The sequence below is a fragment of the Poromitra crassiceps genome, assembly GCF_964638095.1.
Source record: "Poromitra crassiceps genome assembly, chromosome: 2".
Classification (NCBI taxonomy): Eukaryota; Metazoa; Chordata; class Actinopteri; order Beryciformes; family Melamphaidae; genus Poromitra; species Poromitra crassiceps.
In genome coordinates this window covers 91917126-91944537 of record NC_139624.1, presented here as the reverse complement: position 1 = coordinate 91944537, position 27412 = coordinate 91917126, and the positions used below count along the sequence as shown (strand labels likewise).

The window sequence follows — 27412 nt, the reverse complement described above, 5'->3', positions numbered from 1 at the left end:
AACTACGTAAAACATGAGTAGGAACAAAACACTCTAAAATACATGCCAGCAATTACTCTTAGAAAAATAAAAATACATAATAATAATAATACACACAAAAAAAAGAGAAGAAAAACATACTACCTGTGGACACATGACTGGTTTGTTTTCAGCCATTTTTTAAGACTACCTTTAAAAGCGGCAAGGGTGGGGCTGTCCCTTATGGAGACGGGGAGACTATTCCATATTTGGCTGCCTTTTATCGATAGGACATTTTGACCAAACGTGGTCATTCTAAAGATTAAAGAATATCTGATATAGAAAAATGCATTTTAATCTAAAATATATGATTTATTGTTCAAATAATTTATTTGTGCAAGCACAGATATTCATGCATGGGTTTTATTTTGAAAGTCTTAACCGGAAGTGTGATATTGCATTGTGGCTGGCTAGCATGAGAACGGTGAACTCCAGCCAGGATCAAACTTGGGACACTGCCTGGTTTGAGAGAAACTGGGGTAAATGTCGCTGCGTATGTGCGAAGTCACGATAGCGACATACTCCGAGGGATTATATAACTCAAAGCGACTAGCAGGCGCAGCACGTAGTGTGGCTTTCTCTCTCCAGGTTGTCACATTTTTGAAATTCGGATTATCAGAGAGAGAGAGAGATGTGTGAACAGGGAGAAAAGGGTCAAGAGGATGTCAAATACTTCAGACTGTCAGAGATCGAGGAGCAGAACACGTTCAAATCAACGTGGATTATCATCCACCACAAAGTCTATGATGTCACCAAGTTTCTGGAGGAGGTGAGGAGCTAAATTAAGCTATTTCTGTCCTAGAAGTTTACAACAACATGCGGAAATCAGCCACAGCAGGAAATCAACCCTGCGTGGTCAAAACCAAACAACAACAAAACGGGTTATTTTAGGCTAGTAAACTTCTCTGGTAATTTACATGTTTCTGGCTAGCATATCTATTGTTTTCCTCAAATTCACTATTTGAACGATGAAAGATAGTTTCAGTACTTTGTTTCACTAAAATGTTGATATAATGATATGTGAAGGAGAATAAATTAATCATATGGTTTCCCTCTCCCTATCTCTAACCACAGCCTAAATATTTGTCTTACATTAATTATTTTCTAAATCATCTGTGAGTGCAAATATCTTCTCAGATAGGAGGAATGTGGAATCACAAAGGTCAGTGGTATTATATAGATCTGGATGGTGACTAGCCCCATAACGTGACCCTGCTACTGTACTCGTATAATAATATACTCATACAGCAGTCAGGGTCACACAGCCTTCCCATAGGCAATAAGGGGGAAAGGCTGTTCAAAACGCTCTCCTACCCGTCTCCGGCGTCCGATTGCAGATCCGAAGATATGATAGTCCTCCTACGGAAGCCAGTAATTTACCTGGTGCTGTGATACTGCTGCGTGAAACAACCGTTTAGAAGCAGTCTTTCCACAGCCTGTGCCGTATTGAGGACAGGAGAAGCTTCCTAGTGCCGAGTGCCGACAGGAACCTTGGGAGTTTGATCATGACATGTTTTGCTTCTCCGTGTGACTGCATGTGTTTACTCGCCGCATGCAAGCGGTGCACCATGATAGTGAGATCAAACACACCCTGCTGTAAATTCAGCGCAGGCTGTGGAAAGACTGCTTCTAAACGGTTGTTTCACGCAGCAGTATCATTTTAACAGCACCGGCTAAATTACTGGCTTCCATAGGAGGACTATCATATCTTCGGATCTGCAATTGGACGCCGGAGACAGGTAGGAGAGCTTTTTGAACAGCCTTTCCCCCTTATTGCCTATGGGAAGGCTGTGTGACCCTGACTGCTGTACGAGTATATTATTATAATATAAGGAGTACAGTAGCAGGGTCACATTATGGGGCTAGATGGTGACATGAACATGTTGGGTAACCCTCACTCACATCACATGTTGAATAGAGTTGCAATCGTTTAGACACATTTTTAAGAAAAAGGAGATAGTAAAATGATCTGGTTGCAGCTTCGTAAATGTGAATATTTTCCAGTTTCTTTAGTCTTTCTTTAGACCTTGTACCCACAATTCTTTTTTTTACAGTGGGGCATTCAAAGATAAGGTGGATAAACCAAATGACTAATCGATTAGTCGATAATGAAAATAATCGTTAGTTGCAGCCCTAAAAATGAGGTCAACTGGTCTGAAGGTATCTCTATGGATGTTGACTTGAAATGTTGGGTAAAGTGAGGCTCAGATCACATGTTGAATGTTAGCCCCATAACGTGACGCCGCTTACTGTACTCCGAGATATTCTCGTACAGCAGTCGGCGTCACACAGCGTTAGAATCCTCAATAGGTGGAAAACGCTGTTCAAAAAGCTCTCCTACCCGTATCCGACCTCCGATTGCAGAGCCGAAGCTATGGTAGCCAGCCTAGTGAAGCCAGTAAGTTAGCCGGGGCAGTTAAATGATACTGCTGCGTGAAACAACCGTTTAGAAGCAGTCTTTGCACAGCCTGCGCTGATCATACTACAGGTACAGTACAACAGGAACAGGATGCACACTCTTCTTCTCCGCCTTTGTGCCGTAATGGCAGCAGAGCCGGTGCCCTATCGGCAGCAGTGCTGCCGCCTCTGGTCGCATGCTGCAGAGTCGGTGCCCTCGGCAGCAGTGCTGCCACCCTCTGGTCGAATGCTGCATTACACCCATCATTGGGTGTAATTGGTACGAGAATATCTCGGAGTACAGTAAGCGGCGTCACGTTATGGGGCTAGTTGAATGTCAGTTTATTAGCACCACATACATGAACACCATTGGATCAATTGATAGTTTGTGGACTATCTTGCAATATAGTGTAATTTATCATTTTGAACCCTCCCTCTTCCTCCAATAGGCAGCCCAGTTTTCACAGGTCAACTTACCATTGATACAGACGTGTGCTCTTGGACATTTTTCAACAAGCTCAGTTTACACAAAGAGTCTGTAGCTTGACGATGAACAACAAAAAACGTAAATCTTTTTAAAGAGACTTACTGGGAAAAGTGGGAAGGGTTTAGTTGCGGCTGAATACTGGACTTGTGAAACCAGTTGTAATAAAACAGCTGGCAAGAGTGTTTTATGGTTCATGTCAGGACACACCACATGCCTCGCCTAGGCAGATGGGACACACACACACACACACACACACACACACACACACACACACACACACACACACACACACACACACACACACACACACACACACACACACACACACACACACACATATATTTATGGAGAGAGAGAGGAAGGGGAGAGGGATGGATATATTGGCACAAAAGTCTGTCTCTTATTTGCAGGGCGCTCCCCTGCAGCTCGCATACCCAGCTCGGCTGCTGCGCGGCCTGGCCCGGAGCCCGGCTGCTGCGTGGCCTCGCTTGCCCTATTGGCTTGTGCACAATGTCTCCCTCTCTCTCTCTCTCTCTCTCTCTCTCTCTCCCTCCCTCAGTCTCTCTCCCCCCTCTCTCTCTATCCCTCAGTCTCTCCCCTTCTCTCTCTCCCTCTTCCTCGGTCTCTCTCCCTCTCCTCTCTCTCCCTCCCCTTCAGTCTCTCTCGTGTGTGTGTGTGTGTGTGTGTGTGTCTGAGTGATGACATCATCAGTGATTTGTGTGTGTGTGTGTGTGTGTGTGTGTGTGTGTGTGTGTGTGTGTGTGTCCGTGTGTGTGTATCGTGCAGCACCCCGGGGGCGAGGAGGTGCTGAGGGAGCAGGCAGGAGGAGACGCCACAGAGAGCTTCGAGGATGTGGGACACTCCACTGATGCCAGGGAGATGGCAGGTAGCCTGCTGATAGGAGAACTGCACCCGGTGAGTGAGTAAGTGAGTGAGTGTGTGAGAGAGAGAGACTCGAGTCGGAGTCCTTACCTCCACTCATTTTCAGCACTCAGACTTGGACTTGAGCGCACTGATGACTGAGACTTGGACTTGAGCGCACTGATGACTGAGACCTGGACTCGAGCATTCATGCATTTGGACTCGCAAGTTGGAGACGTAGAGAAAGTAGAGATGTTGTTGAGCTCTTTGCCTGTTGGTGGGGCTGCTGGAACGGACCAGCTTGATAGCAAATTGTTAAGAATTTCGGCTGCACATGTCTCTTATCCTATTTGTCATATTTCTAATAGATGTCTCATCAGTGGTGTATGTCCAGATTTGTGGAAGGAAGGTAAGATAATTCCTCTTCCCAAAGATACAAAAGCAACCTTTTGTGGTCCGAACAGCAGGCCCATCAGCATACTACCTGTATTAAGCAAATTGTTAGAGAAGATTGTTTATGAGCAGATACAAGATTACATCTCTGCTAACAACTTGTCTCTCTCGGGTACCAGAGACCCAGGCAGGCCCCCCTACCTCCACACTGCCTCTGCCCAGGCCAAGAGCCCCTCTCTCGGGTACCAGACACCCAGGCAGGTCCCCTTACCTCCACACTGCCTCTGCCCAGGCCAAGAGCCCCTCTCTCGGGTACCAGACACCCAGGCAAGCCCCCTATCACCACCCATCCACTACCCAGCCTAAGAGCCGCTCTCTCGGGTACCAGACAACCCAGTATGTTTCAACACGCGTATAAGCCTGGTCATTCTACCTGTACAGCCATTACTCAAATGTGTGATAGTTGGCTCACCTCTATCGACAGCTGTAAGCTTGTAGGTTCTGTTTTACTTGACTTCAGCGCCGCTTTTGACGTGATCGACCATGACATTTTAACGTCTAAACTTTTGTTATGAATTCAAATCTTCTGCAATCCAATGGGTCAAGAGCTACCTGTCGGCAAGGTCGCAGCAAGTGTATTTTAATGGGGCGCTATCTAGCAGTAGGGCCCTGAACTGCGGGGTACCGCAGGGAAGTTGTCTTGGCCCTCTCCTCTTCTCTATCTTTACAAATGATATAATCATTTGTAATATCGTATAATCGTATAATCTTGTATAATAATATTGTATAATCATCATATAATCAAAATGCCACGGAAACATTAGGCTAATCGACACAGAGCTGCAAACATCAGTTCATCGGATAATTTCACCCTTATAGCTCAGTGAGAGGCTGAGAGCAGCCCGTAGGTCTGACTTGTCTGGCTGATACGAGCTCAATCTCCGACAACGAAAATCAGATTTCCGTACAGGCGTAATTTTGATAAACTGATCTCATAGTGGTTACTTTTGGCGAGACAAAAAATATTACAACTTAAAGTGCCATATTTACAGAGCTAGACTGTATATAAATACACAACGCACTGTGCGCAAATCTATAAACAGCAGCTCTACATAAGAAAGTTCAGAGGGGCGGGGACCTCACAGAGGTTCTAACTCAAAACGGAGCTACTGCGCAGAATCTGGTTCACTGAACTGGCAGGATTTCGGCTTCACTCGACCCTGCTGGGCGGAGATAGCCACCATCTCTCCATATTTAGTTCAGTGGTCTAAAAGTGTAAAGGAACGACCACGATTGTCTAACAAAACCAGGAAGCAGAGAAAAGCAACAATCTCCCGTCAGAAAAGGTCCATAGCACAGCTCCATGGCACGGCTCAAACGCTGGTCCAGCAGCTTTTATCGATACGGGCTCGGACTCCATTACAGGTGTTATGTCACTCAAACGTGAAGGATTTTGTTTTCACCACGCAACACGTCCACAAGTCACTTGTCCTCAGGAATTAGTAATCCAGTTCGTAAACTCTTGACACAGTGTAGATTTCAGCTGGTAGATTGCTCATGTCCTCCATACACAGACAACCAGGTCGCCCCCCCGCGCTTAAACAAACGCGCGTCCCGCTCGCCTCTCTCAATAGTGGGATGAATGTCTTTCTCGCACCGGTGACTGACAGCTGTGCCGACGGGCCTGTTTGACCGGAAGGGGAAACTAAATCATTATGGGGATCATAGTTGAGTGTAACACCAGCCAGTATCCACCATCAAATACACTTTATCCGGTTCAGGAGCCGTGAAGATTACTTAATTTATTTACAAAAATGCCTTTTCCTATGCTTTCTGGTCACAGACTGGTGTTTTTGGTGAAAACCACCTACATTCAGGTCTCGATAACTAAAGAACGGATGAAGGTAGAATCAAACTTTTTTCCCTATGAAAGTAGAGGCTCTCTTTTTTCTTTTTGGATATTCACTCTTTCGCTACTGTATTTTAATATCGTGACATTATTAAATTTGGTGCAAGAGCACAATGCACATGTGTTCCACCTACATGTGTATTCAAAACACAAACAAACAAACACAGGGACGGACAAGCCCGTCCGCATGCACATTGCACACATGTGTTGGCGGCGGCACACACACACATGCTGAGTGACGCTGTGAAATTGAGTCTCTGCATTTATCCCATCGAGGCATGTCTTTCCTCCGGGGTGGCAGCCAGGAGCAGTGGGCAGCTTTCCTTTAGTGTCCAGCGCCCGGGTCAGGTGACGATCTTCTGCATGGCTTTAGTGGGGGTCCATACGACAGCACGGGGAGAACATGCAAACTCCACACAGAAAGGCCCTTTTGACGAGATAGCCCACCTGGGCCGTAGGCACTGAAGACATGGGGGGGGGGGGGGGACACACACCCTCAGCGCCCGCAGCATCCCAGGCGGGAATCGAACCCAGGACCTTCTAGCTGTGAGGCGACAGCGCTACCACTGCGCTACCGTGCCCTCTATTATCCTATTGTTCAGTAACTGCAGCCTCAGACTCAGGTAATGGGGACTCGACATGATACTTGACTCGGACGCTTATTTGGTGACTCGGAATCGAACACTGGGGACTCGAGACTCAACTGGGACTCGAGATATAGTGACTTGACTACAACGCTGGAGTGTATATGTGCGGTGGTCTGTATGTGTGGTGGTCTGTATGTGTGTGGTGGTCTGTATATGTGCGGTGGTCTGTATATGTGTGGTGGTCTGTATATGTGTGGTGGTCTGTATATGTGTGGTGGTCTGTATATGTGTGGTGGTCTGTATGTGTGGTGGTCTGTATATGTGTGGTGGTTTGTATATGTGTGGTGGTCTGGGAGATCTCTTCACATGTTGCTGCTACGCGTTGTTGGTAATGAGCCAAAGAAGGTCGAAAATGAGTTTTACCTATATTTCGAGATTTTGAGTGATTTGCTTACTTTCATTTCATCTACGTAGTACATCATGGTGAATAATTATTTTCATCAAACAAAAGGCAAAGTATTTATTCTTATGGTTCTGGTGGAATACCACTAGAAAATAGAGTGCTGTGGAGTTTAAAGCTTTAAAGTTTTATTTTTAGACACATAACAGATTAACATACTCATAACCTTTGATCTGTGAAAACTAGGGGTGCACCGATCACGTTTTTTGCCACCGATCACCGATTGCCTATGGGAAATATCTGCCCAACCGATCATCGACCGATCACCGATTACCGATCACCGATCACCGATATATAAACTCCTCAAAGAAAGTTTGGAAACGTTATTTTAGGTTGATTATTTCTCCCCTTTAATAATACCAATTGGCATTGTATTTTATATCGTTGGAAAGCCTGATTAGTGATAGGGCTTTTTTTTTTTTTTTTTTTTTTAAAGAAAAAAAAAGAAAAGAAAAAATAATTATATGAAAAAATTGTCGATCGCCGATTGCATATTTGAGGTCAATATCGGCCGATACAGATTGCTTGCCGATCGACCGGTGCACCCCTAGTGAAAACTGTCTCAGTCATTCAAAAAGTTATATATAGTGGAGAGTTTCTAATTTATGGAAATATATATTTAAAAAAGAGTCCGCTTTACACCATGTGAAGGGTTTTTGCAGGCCACCACACATGGACACATCCATATATCCATGTCCATATACAAGGACTAGATGTACCCCTAATATATTATTCTTCACGTTCAATATCAAAGCTTTGTTGTCACAAGTCTACCAACCACGTCTGTCTCCACAGCCTCTTTCACCCAGGAAATGACTGGGATAAGCTTCCAGGCACCGCTAGTGATTTTCACTATTCAAACCTATTTATTTATGTCGATGATTCAAACATTCAGGAAGATTTCGATACTGCGCCTTTTCACACGACATGGCAATGCCGGAATAGATGGGGCAAGGGACAGTCCAGCAGATTAATGCAACACTGACTTATTTTGTTGTACACTATGACAGCATATCTAAGTGATCCAGACAGCTGCCTATCAATTTCACCCTTGTATTGTCTAAAGCAGTGCTGACCAATTTGGGGCCACGGATTTGGGAAAAAAAGTTTTTTTGTTTTTGTTTTTTTCCCCCCAGATTTTTTTATCCAATTTTTATCCCCCTTAGTGCTAATTTTACTTTTATTTATCCTGGTTGCTACTCCACCCTCTGCCGATCTGGGGAGAGCCGAAACTGGCTCCATGCTTTCTTCCCATGACAGGGGAAGCTTCACTGGTAGGACATAGCACGTGGGAGGTTCACACTATTCCAACCGGTTCCCCTCCCTCCGAACAGGCGCCCTTAACGACCAGAGGAGGAACCACATTAGCAACCAGGATATTGCATGTTTTGGTGAAGGGGGTTCCTATTAGGGATGGGAATTTCTAGCAAAAACACTATTCGAAATTCGCTGGCCAAAGTCGACTTTTAATCGAAATTCGAAAATAAATAAAAAAATGTAAAAAAAATTAAAAATGTAAAAAAAAAAAAAAAATTGTGTGAGTGAAATGTTGCATTGTCTCCCCTGATTCTAAGTCTAAGGCCTTATTAATTAATAGAAAAAGCTTCTGCTGTGGATTTTTAGCTCAAACAAGCATAGCACCACTGAAGTAAAGAACATGTTACATGACATTGACATTTTCAAAAATAAAAAACAGTTTTGACAATCATGAGTGGTTCATTAAATATTTAGTAGGCTCAGGTCTGAGTGCCAAAGGGGTGCCAAAGTCACCCCCTCTCCATCTTCATGGGATTTCATCCGCCATTCATTTTTCCATAAACCTTGCTTAAAATGCTTATAAAAATTGTTTTACTTGCTCAACCAAGCGATTCGACTATACTTAGAATCAGGGGAGACAATGCAACATTTCACTCACAATTTTTTTTTTTTTTTTTTTTTTTTTTCCGAATTTCGACTTTCAATAATAAAAGTCGACCTTGATAATAACGATTATTCGAAAATTCGAAATTCGATGCCCATCCCTAGTTCCTATATGATTTTTTTTTTATTAACGTTAATTTTGTGCAGCTGGTATTCTCTCTCCCCGACTCTATCACACGGGTGTGAGGCATTGCTGTCTGAGGATTGATCGCTCCTGATTGGTTGGCTGAATCACCTGGTTGAGGGGTGAGCTCTGATATTTGATCCCTCCCCAGTCACTGGCTTTACACCAGCTCAGCAAGATGGACAGATCATCATCACGGCAGTGGCACATTGACAAAAGAAAGTTTAGGACGGAGTGGCAAGACGAGTATTTTTTTACCGAAGTAAATTCAACAGTGGTTTGTCTCATTTGCAGACAGAGAGTGGCTGTTTTGAAAGAGTACGTTTTGAAAGAATATACGTCGCCACTACGAAACAAAACATGCCCTCGCTTTTTCAAATGTAATTCCACAACGTTTATTTTTGGCCCTCGGCCCTCCACCCAGATTGAGTTTTGGCCCTTCATGGGAAAGAATTTGGGCACCCCTGGTCTAAAGCAAAGGTTTTCAAAGTGTGACCCTGCTTGCTTCCCCTCGGCCCTTGGACAAAGCCTGGAAGCCCCCCAGTTTACTTGCTTACCGTAGTTTCACTCACTCCCACTTTGAAAACCTCTGGCCTAAAGCAGTGGTCCCCAACCTTTAAACCTCTGGCGTAAAGCAGTGGTCCCCAACCTTTAAACCTCTGGCCTAAAGCAGTGGTCCCCAACCTTTAAACCTCTGGCCTAAAGCAGTGGTCCCCAACCTTTAAACCTCTGGCCTAAAGCAGTGGTCCCCAACCTTTAAACCTCTGGCCTAAAGCAGTGGTCCCCAACCTTTAAACATCTGGCCTAAAGCAGTGGTCCCCAACCTTTAAACCTCTGGCCTAAAGCAGTGGCCCCCACCTTTAAACCTCTGGCCTAAAGCAGTGGTCCCCAACGTTTAAACCTCTAGCCTAAAGCAGTGGTCCCCAACCTTTAAACCTCTGGCCTAAAGCAGTGGTCCCCAACCTTTAAACCTCTGGCCTAAAGCAGTGGTCCCCAACCTTTTCTGTCTTATGTACCCCTTGAGCTGTGTTGCCATGCCGATAGTACCACCTCACTCATGTGTGTTGATGAAACTTTTAGTATCAAACACAACTGTTCAGTAAATGAAAATCATTTGAATTACCCCCCTTTAATACAAATACATTGTATCAAAGCACATTGTATCAAACACTTAAGGTGCGTTCACACCGACCTATTAAAGTTTTTCGCTGGCATCGAGTTTACATACAAAGTCAATGCAAACGAGCAATTGAGTGTATATTCGCCCGGGAGAAAAATCCCTGGGCGTCCGAGCGACAGAGACAGAGCGATAGGGAGAAAATGTGCTCGTCGCCCGAGATGAAATATCCCAACTCGAGCGAAATTACGCTGGCATCAGTCACTCGCCGTTCAACGCTGATTGGCTGCCGTGTGAGAGTGAGTCAAGGATCACACTGGCTTGGAACAAACCGCTGGTTTATTGTGTGGCAACAAACCACATTGACAGCTGATTGACAGGCTGACAGCTGACATGAAGTGAAGTCTGTACTACCGGTATAGAGCTCGTGTTAGGAGCACGCTGATAGGCTTAGCTTGTAAACAACTACGGTGGCTCGTAGTGGACAAATATCATGACATTGCGTAACGTTATAGCCCCCAGATGTCCGTCAATTATTGTGCCTGTTGATGAGCGATTTAAACAGAGCGACAGAGCAATAAAATGCCATCCTTTCTACTTACCAAGATAATTCAGTATCATAACAATCTCAGCTGTATACATACCCCCCAGTGCAGACACCAAGGAGGCACTGAATACCCTCTACCATTCCATCAGTGATCTGCAAACCACCCATCCTGATGGTGTGTGCATTGTGGCTGGAGATTTTAATCAGGCCAATATGAAAAAAGTCCTCCCCCACTTTTACCAACATGTTGACTTTGCCACAAGAGGGGCCAATACATTAGATCTGGCCTACACCAACATCAAGAACGCATTCAAAGCAACCCCCCGCCCCCATCTAGGCTCCTCAGACCACCTCTCTGTGATGCTAATTCCTGCATACAGACCCCTGCTCACCCGCAAGAAACGCTCTGTGAAGCAAATCAGGGTCTGGCCAGAGGGAGCTATGTCTGCACTTCAAGACTGCTTTGAAAGCACCGACTGGCAAATGTTCAGGGAGGCCGCCACCGTCGGTCAACACACCAACCTGGAGGAATATGCAGAGTCTGTGTCCGGATACATAAGCAAGTGCACAGATGATGTATGTCTTTTTAAAAACATTACCATCCGCGCCAACCAAAAACCCTGGCTGACCTCCGATGTGCACGCCATGCTGAGGGCTCGAGATGCAGCCTTCAAATCAGGTGACCCGCTGGCCCTCAGATCAGCAAGAGCCAACCTGAATAAAGCCATCCGAGTGGCAAAGCGCGCCTACGGGCAGAAAGTCCAGAGTCACTTCCACGACTCTCGTGACACCAGGCGCATGTGGCAAGGGATCCAAACCATCACAGACTATAAGCCCACCCCCCTCCCCTGCAACAACAATGACATCACCTTCCTCAATGAACTCAATGCTTTTTTCGGCCGTTTTGACTCACTCAACAACACACCTACAAGCAAAGCCACCCCCCTTCATAACGAACAGGCACTCAGCCTAGACACGGCTGACGTCCGGAGGACCCTGAGGAGAATCAACTCCCGAAAAGCTGCAGGCCCGGACAACATACCTGGTTGTGTGCTCAGAGAATGTGCTGACCATCTAGCACATGTCCTCACAGACATTTTTAACACCTCTCTGAGCCAGGCCGTTGTCCCAGTGTGCTTCAAAACCGCCTCCATCATTCCTGTGCCAAAAAAGCCCACAATCTCGTGTCTCAATGACTATCGCCCCGTGGCACTCACCCCCATCATGATGAAGTGCTTCGAGAGGCTTGTCAGAAAGCACATCACTTCAAAACTCCCCCCCCACTCTAGACCCATTTCAGTTTGCCTACCGCCCCAATCGCTCTGCTGAGGACGCTGTGGCTTGTGTAGCCCATCTAAGCCTTGAACACCTGGAGGCAAAAAACACCTATGCACGTCTGTTGTTCGTGGATTTCAACACAATCATTCCCCAGCACTTGGTAAACAAACTCAGCACACTCGGCCTGAACACTCCCCTCTGTAACTGGATTTTGGACTTTCTCTCAAACAGACCCCAGTCTGTCGAGTCAGAGACAACTCCTCCAACACCATCTCACTGAGCACCGGCTCCCCCCAGGGCTGTGTCCTGAGTGACATTCTGTTCACCCTGCTAACCCACGACTTCCGTGCCAAATCCAGCTCAAATCACATCATAAAGTACGCGGATGACACAACAGTGGTGGGTCTCATCAAAGATGACAGGGAACAGGACTACAGGGAGGAGGTGAAACACCTGGTGGACTGGTGTAACACCAACAGCCTGCTGCTGAACGTCGAGAAAACAAAAGAGATCATCATCGACTTCAGGAAAAACCAGCACAACCACCATCCACTCATCAACGGCTCCACAGTAGAGACAGTCAAAAACATCAAATTCCTGGGAGTGCACATCACGGAGGACCTGTCCTGGTCACACAACTCCTCATCACTGGCAAAGCGGGCTAACCAAAGCCTGCACTTCCTGCGGTGAATGAAGCGAGCCCCCCCCCCCCCCCCCCCTCCTCACCTCTTTCTACAGAGGGACCATTGAGAGCATTCTAACCAACTGCGTTTCCCTCTGGTATGGAAACCGCAACGCCATGGACCTGAAATCTCTGCAGGTGAGGTCGGCGGAGAGAATCATTGGGACCTCTCTCCCAACCATCCAGGAGACAGCACACAAACACTGCATATCCAAAGCCCTGAACATTGCCAAAGACCCCAGTCACCCCTTCAACAGTCTGTTCACCCTCCTGCCCTCCGGCAAGAGATATCGCAGCATCCGGAGCAGATCAGCCCGGTTCTGCAAGAGCTTTTTCCCACACGCCATCAGGCTCCTTAACTCCCTGTGACCCCCCCCCCCCCCCCCACTCACTCAAACACACACACACACACACACACACACACACACTCGGACTTGGACTCTTTGATCCATCACACACTAGGGTTGGTAAACAGAGACTTCATATGACCTTCTCTACCATCGTTGGTACTGTTTAATGTTTGTTTTTAATTTAGTTTTTAAATTAGAGTACGCTATTTTATTTATTTATGCTGTTTTAAAACCTCTTTAGCATGTGCAATAATCTCCTTAAAGCACTTTATTTTTAATTTACTACCTTTATTGTCGGTTGTCAGTACTTCTCTTGAAATTGCACTATTTGTGGGCTAGATGCAATCGTCATTTCATTTCTGCCGTGCCTTGTGTATTGCTTAAATGACAATAAAGTTGAACTTGATTCCAAAGAGTTGAATCGAGCGACAGAGAGAAAAATAAATATCTCGGTGTGAACACAGCTTTAGTGAGTGAAAAAACAATATTCAAACTCACCCAGTACAGTAGCACGTTCGACTCTGAGCTGTAATGAGACACTTGAACTTGTCTTTTCTTTTCTTTTTGAGCTTATGAAATGACTTGGGATATAATGACTTTGAAATGTGAAAATCCAAACCCAAGCCTTTAATCCCAACTCTGATCAGCAGCACATGATGCACATAATGATGTTTTTATGCCTCCGCCGGCGAAGCCAGGCCGAAGGCATTATGGATCCGGGTTGTCCGTACGTACGGCCGTCCGTACGGATGTCCGTCCGTACGTCCGTACGGATGTTTGTTAACGCCATATCTGAGGAACGCCTTGACGGAATTTAATCAGATTCGCCTTAAACATTCACTTAGGCTCAAGGATGATCTGATTAGATTTTGGTGGTCAAAGGTCAAAGGTCAAGGTCACTATGACCTCTCGAACGCCATTTTCAAGCTTGTTAACGCGATATCTGAGGAACGCCTGGACGGAATTTCATCAGATTCGCCTTAAACATTCACTTAGGCTCAAGGATGATCTGATTAGATTTTGGTGGTCAAAGGTCAAAGGTCAAGGTCACTGTGACCTCTCGAACGCCATTTTCAAGCTTGTTAACGCGATATCTGAGGAACGCCTGGACGGAATTTCATCAGATTCGCCTTAAACATTCACTTAGGCTCAAGGATGATCTGATTAGATTTTGGTGGTCAAAGGTCAAGGTCACTGTGACCTCTCGAACGCCATTTTCAAGCTTGTTAACGCGATATCTGAGGAACGCCTGGACGGAATTTCATCAGATTCGCCTTAAACATTCACTTAGGCTCAAGGATGATCTGATTAGATTTTGGTGGTCAAAGGTCAAAGGTCAAGGTCACTGTGACCTCTCGAACGCCATTTTCAAGCTTGTTAACGCGATATCTGAGGAACGCATGGACGGAATTTCATCAGATTCGCCTTAAACATTCACTTAGGCTCAAGGATGATCTGATTAGATTTTGGTGGTCAAAGGTCAAAGGTCAAGGTCACTGTGAGCTCTCATACGCCATTTTCAAGCTTGTTAACGCGATATCTGCGGAACGCCTGGACGGAATTTCATCAGATTCGCCTTAAACATTCACTTAGGCTCAAGGATGATCTGATTAGATTTTGGTGGTCAAAGGTCAAAGGTCAAGGTCACTGTGACCTCTCGAACGCCATTTTCAAGCTTGTTAACGCGATATCTGAGGAACGCCTGGACGGAATTTCATCACATTCGCCTTAAACATTCACTTAGGCTCAAGGATGATCTGATTAGATTTTGGTGGTCAAAGGTCAAGGTCACTGTGACCTCTCGAACGCCATTTTCAAGCTTGTTAACGCGATATCTGAGGAACGCCTGGACGGAATTTCATCAGATTCGCCTTAAACATTCACTTAGGCTCAAGGATGATCTGATTAGATTTTGGTGGTCAAAGGTCAAAGGTCAAGGTCACTGTGACCTCTCGAACGCCATTTTCAAGCTTGTTAACGCGATATCTGAGGAACGCCTGGACGGAATTTCATCAGATTCGCCTTAAACATTCACTTAGGCTCAAGGATGATCTGATTAGATTTTGGTGGTCAAAGGTCAAAGGTCAAGGTCACTGTGACCTCTCGAACGCCATTTTCAAGCTTGTTAACGCGATATCTGAGGAATGCCTGGACGGAATTTCATCAGATTCACCTTAAACATTCACTTAGGCTCAAGGATGATCTGTTTAGATTTTGGTGGTCAAAGGTCAAAGGTCAAGGTCACTGTGACCTCTCAAACGCCATTTTCAAGCTTGTTAACGCGATATCTGAGGAACGCCTGGATGGAATTTCATCAGATTCGCCTTAAACATTCACTTAGGCTCAAGGATGAACTGATTCCATTTTGGTTATCAAAGGTCAAAGGTCAAGGTCACAGTGACCTAACAAATGCCATTTTCAAGCTCGGTAACGCCATATCTCAGTAACACATTGACTAAATTTCTTCACATTTGGCTCAAATATCCAATTCTGCACAGAAACGCCTTGATGCAATTTCTTCCTATTTGGCTCCAACATCCACTTGGACTCAAGAATGAACTAATGGCGGAGGCATAAGTCCGCGTTGCGGTCGTTCTAGTTCCTGATATGTTTTTATTTCATTAACAGAGCATGTGAACTTGGTTGGGCATAAGAGAAATTAATAATCCATCCACATACAAAAATTGAGGCAAAAATACTCAAAGCCAGATCGCACACGTTTTCTCGCCCCTTACTCATCAGAAATTGCATGCATAACATATCTGTTGAGACAAAATGTGATGAGCAACAACAGGAGGTCACAACCCTCAAGCTACTAATGCTATTTAGGCTGTTAAAAATGCTACCAATTATCTGTAAAGGGAAGACCCATTGAACCCATTTTCATTCAGATAAATTGAGCTGAGAGGTCAAGGGACGCCTTTGAAATAGTTTTCCCTCGCCCAAATTTAACCTACGTTTGAAGCTAGTTATTTAGCCCCCTTCCCGACAAGCTAGCATGTTATGCTTGGCACCATACTTTGTCCACCCAGCCCTCCAGACAAAGGGTTGGTAAGACACACACACACACACACACACACACCCCCCATGATACGGACTTCAATGTGTGTCCAGGCAGTGTGTATTGTGGCTTCAGGCTGTTTGTACGATGGTAACTGTTAATGATGCGTCGTCCTTACAGCAGCTCTCAGGGTGTTGGTGCGTACACACGTTATCTGGGCTCTATCTATTTTCTCAGGTTTACTCAGTAAACCCATCATGGCTGTGGACCAGAGGCTATTTAGCTAAATGAAAACTATTTATTCAAGCTAACGGTCAGTGTTTATGTAAGGGATAATAAACGAGTAGGTGTGCGTCAAACGGTTTCCACGACGTGGAGGCGAAGAACCACCCGACACACCAAGCGTAGCCAGGGGCACCATGAGGGGGATTAGGACGATTCCAAGGGCCCTTAGAAGAGAGAAGGTGGTGAAGGGCATGTGTAGCGACCTTCTCTCCTGTTTCACAGGAGATCAAAAAGAGTGTCTTGAAACTTTGGCACATTTTGTGTAGTGACCCCCTACTGCCCCTAGTAGGCAGTGTTTATACAAAGCCTCCTGTTTTTGCTCACAAACGACCTAGGAACTTAAGAGATATGTTGGACAGAGCAGACTGCCACACACGCCCTTCACATTTTTTTTTTTTTTTTTTTTATAATTGTTTTTATTGATTGAGGGTCAGGACAGGTTACATGAAAACCAAAACATGGTTTACCTTATATTTTTGAATATACCATCAAAGATGATCTGCATCCAAGGCATAATACGTTTCCTCCCACAACATTTTTTTTTTTTTTTAACCCACTTACCACCCCCCACCCCGCCCACCCACACTGCACACACACGCGCACGCACATTCACTCCTAAAAACAAACAAAAACAAAACAACGACAAACAAAAAAAATAAAAAAAATAAAAAATAAAAACAGGACAAAATAATGGTAATAAAGTAAAAAAATATATATATATATATATATATATATATATATACACATATATACACATACATATAAAATAAGATTAATTAAATATATATCGTTTGATAAATGCTGGTTTGATTTTCTTTTTGCTGCCTCACTCAGTCTACAGAGCATCGTAGATTAACTTCCATATCGTGTGAAATTGTTTCTCTTTGTTGCTGTCATCCGACATTGTCTTCTCTATGCTTAAGTAATATTTCATTGATGTTTTCCATTTTTGAATTGAAGGTGCGTCTTTACTTTTCCAATTTTGCAGTATTAATTTCTTATACACCAGTGACACAAAAAGGATTTGCCACCTAGCTGGATATCTTATGTCATCAACGTCTTGAAAGATGCAGATCGTTGGAGAAAAATTTACTTTGTGTTTACATACTTTTGTCATCCACTTTTCGATATCATCCCAGACCTTTCTAACTTTGTCGCAGTACCAAAAGGCATGTATGAGAGAGTCACTATGAATACTGCATTTTAAACATTTATCTGAGGATCTGGTGTCAAATCTATGAATTTTGTCTCTACTATAATATATTCTTGTCATTAGTTTGTATTGTATTAAGCGTAAATTTTCATTTGTGGTAAATACATATGTATGTTGCAAACATTCCTTCCATTTTTGTTTTGCATCTATTCCAAGATCTTTGCTCCAGTTTTTATATATATTTTGAAGTAGTTCATTATTGTCCTCCGCTTTAAGAAGTATTTTATACGCCGCACCCAATAATCGCCTCTTTTCATCTGTTTTTTTTTTTTTTAGAATTTCCCCCATCTCAGTCGAAATTCTATTTCCAAGGTCAAAGTTTGTTATTATCCAATTTTTTATTTGAAGGTATTTAAAAATTTCTTTGTCGTTCAGTTTATATTTATTCTTTAATTCCGGAAATGAAAGTAACGAGTTCTGGTCTATGATATCTGATATTTTCTGAATTCCGCTATTTATCCATGTTTCCCAATATAATTGCGTGTTCTGAATGGTTATTGATGGGTTTTTCCAGATTTCTATATGTATGGGGATTCCTATTTCTTGACCTAGTATTTTTTTCATTTTTTTCCAGGCATTTAATGTACTATTAATTATAAAATTTGTAGATTTAATTTTTTTTTTGGAGAAAAGAGCTAAAAGAAAACTGCTGGGCTTTAACTGTTGATTTTCGATATTTATCCATGGTTCTTCACTTGTATTATTTATTATATGATCGAAATAAAACATTTGAGCTGCATTATGGTAAAACTCCAGATTCGGTAGGTTCAAACCACCATCCTCTCGAGGATAATACAGTAACTTTTTCTTTAATCTGTTAGCTTTATTTGACCAGATAAAAGAAGAGAAAAGAGAGTTCACCTCCTTAAAAAATTACTGCGGTGGTGTAATTGTAATAGTCTGGAATATGTATAAGAATTTTGGCAACCACATCATCTTGAGAAGGTTAATTCTACCTATTAAATTAATTTTCAATTCAGACCACCTTTCTATATCTTGTTTAAGTCCTTTTATGAGTGGAATAAAGTTATCCTTATATAGCTGTGTTTTATCTGCACTTATGTAGCAACCCAAATACTTAATGTTCTTTTTTTGTATTTTAAACTGTTTTAAATTTTCCAAATTAGTTGTACCTTTTTCTATTATCATTAATTCTGTTTTCCCTTCATTCATTTTATAACCGGATAATTTGGAGAATTCTGTAATAATTTCAATTACCTGTGAGATTGAGGTGTTTGTGTTACTTAAATAAAGCAGTAAATCGTCAGCAAATAAACTAAGTTTGTATTCATTTTTACCAATTGTAATGCCACTTATTTTTTCCGATTGTCTAATTTTGTTGGGCTAACGGTTCAATTGCTAACGCAAATAGAGACGGGGATAAAGGACACCCTTGAGCTGTACCTCTACTTAAGGGGAAAGGGTCAGAGAGAATGCCATTTGTGTATACTTGTGCTATTGGTGATTTATAAAATGTTTTGATCATATTAATAAATTCAACTGGAAAATCATAAACTTCTAAAACTTTAAACAAATAAGACCATTCAACTCTGTCGAAGGCTTTTTCTGCATCAACCGCCATGAGTGTTAATTCTTTGTTGTACTTTTTTGCATATTGAATTAAGGATAAACATGTTCTAGTATTGGTTTTTAGATCTCTGTTTTGTATAAATCCGGTTTGATTGTGATGTATAATATTTGGTAAGATTAATGTCAGTCTGTTATTTATTATTTTAGTAATAATTTTTTTATCGCAATTAATTAAGCTTATCGGTCTAAAATCAGAGGGGCTATCACAGTCTCTGCCTGGTTTTGGTATTACGGATATAGTTGCTGAGTACATTGTTTGTGGGAGTTTATGATTAATTTGAGCTGATTTAACTACTTCTAAGAAAAGGGAGTCTATACTTGACCAAAATGTGGAATAAAACTCTATTGGGAGACCATCCATCCCTGGGGCTTTTTTAATTGGAAAATGTTTAATAGCCGATTTAATTTCTGTACAGGTAATCTCCTTACTAAGTGTTTCTTTTTCCTCCATTGATAAACGTTTTAGGTTAAGTGATTGAAGAAAAGGGAGAGGATCATTTTCTTTTATTTCTGATGTATATAATTTCTGATAAAATAATTTAAATTCTTCGTTAATTTTTTTGTTATTTATATAAACTACATCTTGTGTTTTATTTTTCAGAGATATAGGTTGCCTCACTAAAACTTTTTTAACTAAAGAGCTTAAATGTTTGCCTGATTTATTAGCAGAGATATAATTGAGTTTATTAGAATTATGTCTGAAATCATTTGCTTTTTTTAATAACAAAGTATCTAATTTTAGTTTTAATTCCTGTAATTCATGTAATGTGCTATTATTGATTTGTATTTTATGTTTTTTCTCCAATGTATTTATTTGATCTTTTAGTTTATTTAATTCTTTATCCAGGTCTGCTTTTCTTTTTGCTGCAAATCCTAACATTATTCCTCTTATGTAGGCCTTAAAGGTGTCCCAAATTATGCCGATTTCTGGTCTGTCTAAGGGGTCCCCTTCCTTTACATTGGTTTGAATGAATATATCAATATGTTGTTTTATATGCTTCAGGAAATCGGTGTCACTCAAATATTTTCTATTCATTCTCCATATCCTATGTAAAAGTGTGTTTTGTTTTGGGGTCATAGTACAAGTGACTATGGCATGGTCAGATATTAATATGTCGTTTATTTTACTCGAAAGTACAGTGTCCAAACCAGTTTTAGAAACAAATAAATAATCTATTCGGCTGTAGCTATTTTGTGGATGTGAGAAGTATGTATAGTCTATTGTATTAGGGTGCAGAGTTCTCCATATATCTTGTAGTTCATTTACCGTAAGAAATTTCAAAAGTTTTTTTGGAGGGTTAATTTTCCTATTTTTTGTTGAGCTATCTTTAGAACTAAAAATGTTATTCAAGTCACCCCCAAGTATAATCACTCCTGTTGGAGATCTGTCTAGCACTTTTTGAATTTTACACAAAAAAGACATATCTGAGATGGGAGGCTTGTAGATATTAATTAACGTATAAAGTTCTCCAAACATTTCACATTTCACTATTAGGAATCTACCGTAAGTATCAGCTTGCTGAGAGAGCAGCTTAAATGGTATCCTCTTATTGATTAATATTCCCACCCCCCTGCTTCTCGAAGTAAATGCAGCTTCAAAGGCCTCCCCCACCCATTGCCTCTTAAGGTATTCTATTTGCCCTTTTTTAAAGTGGAGTTCCTGTAGAAAGACAATGTCGGATGAGAGTTTTCCTAAATGATATAAAACCTTATGTTTTTTTGTACCTTCCTGCAGTCCGTTCACATTCCAGGTTGAAACTTGAAAAGTAGTCGGAAGTGTCTGTACAGGATTTTTATTAGCCATATTCTTTATTTAAACCAACCGTAGTAGTTTTAGAGATAGAGCAGCAAAAATCACACCAGCTAAGAACTAAAGAACCTAACATAACATAAAAAGACAACATAAAACTTAAACCTGTGAAAAAAAACACCCTTTCATACACCATCACACAGACACATATTACAAACACATACTCCCACCCTTTCTTTTCTTTTAGAAACATGCTTTGTTAGAGCTTTAAACCCCCTAACTCTACCTTGGCGAGCCGACAATGGTTTAATTCCCCCCCCCACACACACACATCCCCCCACCACACACGCAGATCCACACACATCCCCCTCCCACACCCCCACATACAAACCCCCATACACACACATTCAACCCCTCCCACACCCACCCACACACACTAATCATTAAGCACACCTGTCTCTTATATGAAATTTCAATTCCTCATTCAGTTTCACCCACTACGATTGCATATCTTCCTATTTAAGCCGTCATCCCTCTTGTTATATTATAAAGTTAACCAAAGATATCCAGGCACAACCAGTCTTCTGGACATTATTACAAAAAATAATAATAATAATAATAAAAAATTAATAAAAATAAACAAATATATATATATACACACACATACATACACACACACACACACACACACACACACACACACACACATATATACATATATGCATACACACACATACACATATATACACACACATACATACATTCATATATACATATATGCATACATACACCTGCGGCATACACACATACACACCCGCATACATACATACACCCACATACATACAAATAATAATAACGATAATAATAATAATAATAATAATAATAATAATAGTAACGATAAAACAATAACAACAAAACTAAATATATAACGAAGGTTGGAGGGTTACTAGGAAAATAAATGTATCAGTCTCCCTAGGGCCTACACCTCAGTCAGTCTGTCTCTGATAGTTAATACCAGCCAGGCTAACTATTTACCCACAATATGAAGGGTAGAAGCTTTTTTTTTTTTTTTTTTTTTTTTTTTTATAATAAGGCCCTGTAAAATAATAAACATTCAAATAAGTAAATTAACAAAATAAAATAGAGAGGGAGAAGAAGATCAGGAGAGGGGGGGGGGGGGGAGAGAGGGGGAAGAGAGAAACGGAGAGAAAGCAAAAAGGAATAAGATGATAGAGACCCTCAGCCCAGCCATTCCCACCTCCCCCTCCCCCTCCCCCTCCCCCGCAACAACCCATAGGCTACAAATATGCAGGTGATGAAAATTAAACAGCGCCGAGGGGCGGCACCATTACACCGAAATAGTCCGTGTGTGTGTTTGTTCCGTATTAACGAAAACGTTCTCCAACAGGCATCTTCTTTAGTCCATTTAGTCACGATTAGCTATGAAAGTCATTTGAAGTTTTATTTGGCCAACATTCTTCATCCATCCATTTATCTATGGCCGGTAGTCTTTTAAATTATATGACTAATGAAATTATGTTCTTACCAACTGCTGTCTTGACTCCGCTCAGGAAAAATGAGTAAAACACCATCACTTAATGGATGGATACTTGCGTTTCAGTTCTCCTTTGGCCTCTTCTACGGATCCAAAGCTTGTCATCGTGCCTCCGTCCCCGTCCTCCACACACAGCGTAGCAGGGTGTCGTATGTAGGTCTTGAGGTTCAGCTGGTGGAGTTGTTCTCTTAATGGCCAGAACTCAGCTCTCCTCGAGCGAAGCTGTAGAGACAAGTCTGGCACCACTCTGAAGTTACATCCCTCTAGTCTTCCTTTGGACAGTTTCAGAAGTTGTAGTTTCTTCTGAAATTGATGAAGCTTAAAGATGATGGCTCGAGGGTGTGTTGCGTTGTCCCTAATTAGGCCGACGCGGTGCGCTCTTTCAATATCCTCCTCTTTAAGCGTACAGCTCCACTTTTCCGCAAAAGTTTTAACCACAAACGAGATCATTGGCATGTCCCTTTCTTCTCTCTCCGGCACATTCAAAAGTCTCAGATTGTTTTGGCGGTGACGATTCTCAAGTTGGTCGATATGTTCGGTAGCCTGCTGTAATTTCTTCTCAAGTGCAGTGACTCTTTTTTCCTGAGAGTCAGATTTCACTCCGTGCTCATGCATTGCACCCATAAGAGTCTCTGAGCGTATTTCGAGAGCATCAACTCTCTGAACTACAGAGTTCAACAGCGTATTAGTTGACTGGTTTAGTTCAAGCAGTTTCTCCATACTTGCGTCCAATGCATCAAATCTGGTGTCATAATTGGTTCCCATTGTGGCGTCCTCGTGTTGAGTCGCTGGTCGCCTCCTGGCAGGCATTGATTTACTTGGTTAAACAGGTTAAGGAAATGCGTTTTCGCTGGAAAATCTCACCACATTGACGTTAGGTGTTCTCCATTCAGGACGTGGAAAGATTTATTAATAAATGGAACTTTTTCAGTGAGTTTTACTCCATTGTTTGGCTCGCCTCAGGAGCTCCTCAGCCCTTCCGACCTCTCACGTCGCGCATGCTCAGTCACATTTTTGATCTAATTTACGCCGAACGTAAGCAGAACTGAAGCTTGAAGCAGGCACAAGCTGAACGTACGCCTACCTGTTCACACAAGACGCCTTCTCTCTTCCTCTCAGCGCCTACTCTCGCGCCTTGAACCCACCCACAACTCCCATTGACTTCATGCCTCACGGCTTCACGGCTTCAGCATCACGCTTGGAAATTCGGCATCAATCCTGAGTGATCGCTTCAGCGTGGCGTGAGCGTGGCTTCAGCAGAGCGTCAGCGTGGCACGCGCGCGGGTGGTGTGAACGGCTTCGCCTGTTAACAAGGACGCCTAAATGAAACTTGTGGGTACAGCGTAGGTACAGCTTCGGGTTGAGTGTTGCTTCGGCGTCCTGTGTGAACGGGGGCTAAGGTGGTCATGGTTTCCGGCTGTGCGCTTTTACGCACAGGTGCAGAGGGAAGCTGCCGCGGCCACTGTAGGAGTTTAGCCAAGGGCAAGAGCAAAAAATGGCTTAAGAAATCTCAGAATGCCCCTAAAAACCGTGATCAAGGGGCAAAAATCTCCCCATTTTGATAATTTTATTTTCAAAATGGAAAATAGTAAAGTACAAAAATGCATTGACTGACAGGCAGTGTATTTCATTTAACAATATGTCTCTGTCTCTCTGCAGGACGACCGACACAAAATCGGCAAACCAGCGGTAAGTGAAACATTTCAGTGAGAGGTTACAGCAGGTCACTGGTGAAGGAAAAGGGAAAAATTCACCCTAAAATACTTTCAAGCTCTTAAAATAAATAAATACATATATATATAACTATATATATATATATATAGTTATATATATATAGTTATAGTTATACGGTATATATAGTTATCGGTGATTTTGTTGTGTTGGATCGTAGGAAATGTGGGTTATTCTGACTTTATTGTCCAGTGTGTTTTGTGCAAAAAGAAAAAACTGATCTCTTTGATTTGTGTCTTACAGGAATCACTTGTGACCACTCTTCATGATCAACAGAGGTACACACACACACACACACACTGGGGAAGACTGTGATTGCGGTTACAAAAATAGTATCAAAAGGGGATCCGTGGTTTGTGTCAGTTTAGGGGTCCCTCTATGTGGGGAAAAGTTTGAGAAGTACTGCTGTGAACTACTACTGTAAACTCATTTTGGGATCACTGCCATCTTGGAAATATGCAAATTAGGGGTCCAGACACAGCCAATCGTATGGATTCCAACTTGTTTCTAATGGTCAGAGAACATAAAATCAAGTTTGCATTTGTGGGTCGTCTGGTTCAGCAGTTGTAGCTGAAACAGTTTTCGTGCGGTGACCATATTAGATTTGGCGTATGGTGACCCCGGGGGTCGCCGGCTTGGGTGCTCTCACTAAATCATTAGAGTAACGACATCTGGGCCAAATTTGATGCTTTTGCACTAATTTGCACGAAGATATTCCTAAGGCCCTGGACTATGGTTAGGCAAGTACAAAACTATTTGCTACTTACTAATGATGATGTTGATTGGTCGAGTTCTTTCTCAGCCCAATCCATGCTGTTCCTCATAGTAGCTCTGGAAAGTTGGGCAAAAACGAATGCAAGGTCAATGGGGTCACGCTCCGGTATGTGCAAGCTGACTGAGGCTCACTACAATTTCATCCACAGTGCACACAAAGTAAATTTCAGTCAAAATGTGAACTATCCTAGGGTTTGGTCATAGTTGCATAAGAAATTTTGCTTTTTTTTAATATATATATGGCTTACCTGTGAATCAAATCCCTTGGCACGGAAGGCAAACACCTAACCATGTCGCCCCCCAACGCCATAGCGTTTAATACCACGATGGTTTGGATGGCTTCACTAATTTGTGCGCTAAAGGAAAAAATCAATATCGCATCAGCTCTATTAGGTAGTATCTAACCAGCTGTCTATTCTCATCTCTACCTGTTTAAGCAGAAGTTAGTCTAACTAGTCTCCCCCCCCCCCTTCTCTCTCTCTAGCTGGTGGTCTAGCTGGTTGATCCCCTGCCTGGCAGCAGCCATCGTCACTTTGATGTACCGCATGTACACTGGAGAGGAGCAGTGACATCATCAACGTCCAACATGCCGCCACAACACTGCTGTGTAACGGCACCATGTGCCAGACCAATCGGATCCCTCTGCTCCTTACTGACAACTGCACCGGCCAGCGGTTGGCTCCGGACTCCTCCCAGCATAGACCTAGCACTCCTACTTCTATGCTGCGCCGCTCATAGCAAAGTACTACAATACCCAAGATTAATTTCACACTATGTAACCAACCAATCACACGGCATCATGCTAATGAAGTCATTGACTTTGTTGAACTTACTGTGACATTCTGAGATTCAAATATTAATGTTCTATAAAATGTTTTATTCATCTCCTGATATATGTATATTTTGAAAGGCGTCTGGATAATCTTGTAGAAATGTAATGAATGTATAATTACTAAGTCATATCTTGTGTGTTTGTAACTGACTGACTGTAAGTGGGTTTTGGAACACATTTGGAGATCCGGGTCGGCGTCTAAATTGTGTTCCAAAATGACATGTACACACTGATGTTAAAGTACCGGTAGTTAAATTATGTTATGGAAATTTTTCAGGGTAAAACTTTACAATAAGGGTCACTAAATTACAGCTTAGTTAATGCCTAATAATAAGCATTAACAGTTAACTAATGTGTAATAATTTACGAATGGTGTTCATGTTAGGTATGTTCATGTTAGGTATTCATTTATGCTTTATTTAATAGTTCAGGGTTTGTTAATGATTAGGGTTAGTTAATGGTTAAGGTTAGAGTTCATAAACATTAATTAGGGGTTAGTTAATTCGTATTCATGCTCATTAAGCATTGATTAACCGTTAATTTAGTTAACCTTATTGTAAAGTGTTACCTTTTGCAGAGTTTTGACAAATGATTGAACTTTCGTAATGAATAGTAGATGAAGTCCTTGGATAAAAAAAAAAAGACTGATTCATAGACTGGAGAAATAATCAATTATGAACCTCAGATAATTACTTTTTCCATAAAGGATCAGTATTAGAAATACATTTTCCTCTGCATTTTGTATGTAAAAAGATATTTACATAGGGGTTTTTAAAGGGCGTTTGTTATTAGCTAAAGTATCTGTTGGACAGAATGACACCTTTAAACAGAGCAGAAACTTAAGATGTGACATCAGAGGCTCCAGGGGGGGGGGGGGGGGGGGCATGTCAAAGATTACATTCACTGTAATTGTACAACATTTTTTTTTCAATAAAATATTCATAACAGTCATAGATTCAATCAATGATGATTTATAGAGTCATAACAGTCATAGATTCAATCAATGATGATTTATAGAGTCATAACAGTCATAGATTCAATCAATGATGATTTATAGAGTCAAAGTGAACGTCACTTCCTGCTTTGCTCCCTGTACCAGCGTGTGTAAAAATATGAATGGTGGCGAATGGAGAGATACGTTACTTTTTTGATCCCCTTTGAATTGTGCCACGGGGTACACATGGTAAATTTTGTTAATTTAAAAGATAACTATGTATGTCAAGAAAGTCGCAGTTTGTCCTGAAACTGAAACATAAGGTTTAGTTTTGTCAATCGACTACATCTCTCCTGTCGCACATTATACGTCACACCATCATGGACTGATGTCACACGACTGGTCTGATTTATAACTTATAGTGCCAGTTTTACCACAAACTGTGACTTTCTCAACTTGCAGAGTCATCTTTTACATTGACAAACATGACGTGTGTGCTCCCGTGGCACAATTAAAACGGTATCAAAAAGGTAGCGTATCGCTCCGTTAACCACCATTCTTTGTGTCACACACTGATACAGGGAGAAAAAAAGGAAGTGACGTTCACTTTGGATCTC

The 27412-nt window shown here is 42.2% G+C and overlaps 1 protein-coding gene across 1 annotated transcript; it reads left to right on the top strand.

The window, feature by feature from the left end:
• Positions 1-466: 466 nt before the first annotated feature.
• cyb5a (cytochrome b5 type A (microsomal)) lies at positions 467-26719 on the top strand. Its single transcript, XM_083658765.1, has 5 exons — positions 467-787; positions 3689-3817; positions 24184-24213; positions 24499-24533; positions 25514-26719. Exons 1-5 carry the CDS (start codon positions 650-652, stop codon positions 25596-25598), a joined length of 417 nt encoding a protein of 138 aa, XP_083514891.1. The 5' UTR covers positions 467-649; the 3' UTR covers positions 25599-26719.
• The last annotated feature ends 693 nt before the right edge of the window (positions 26720-27412 follow it).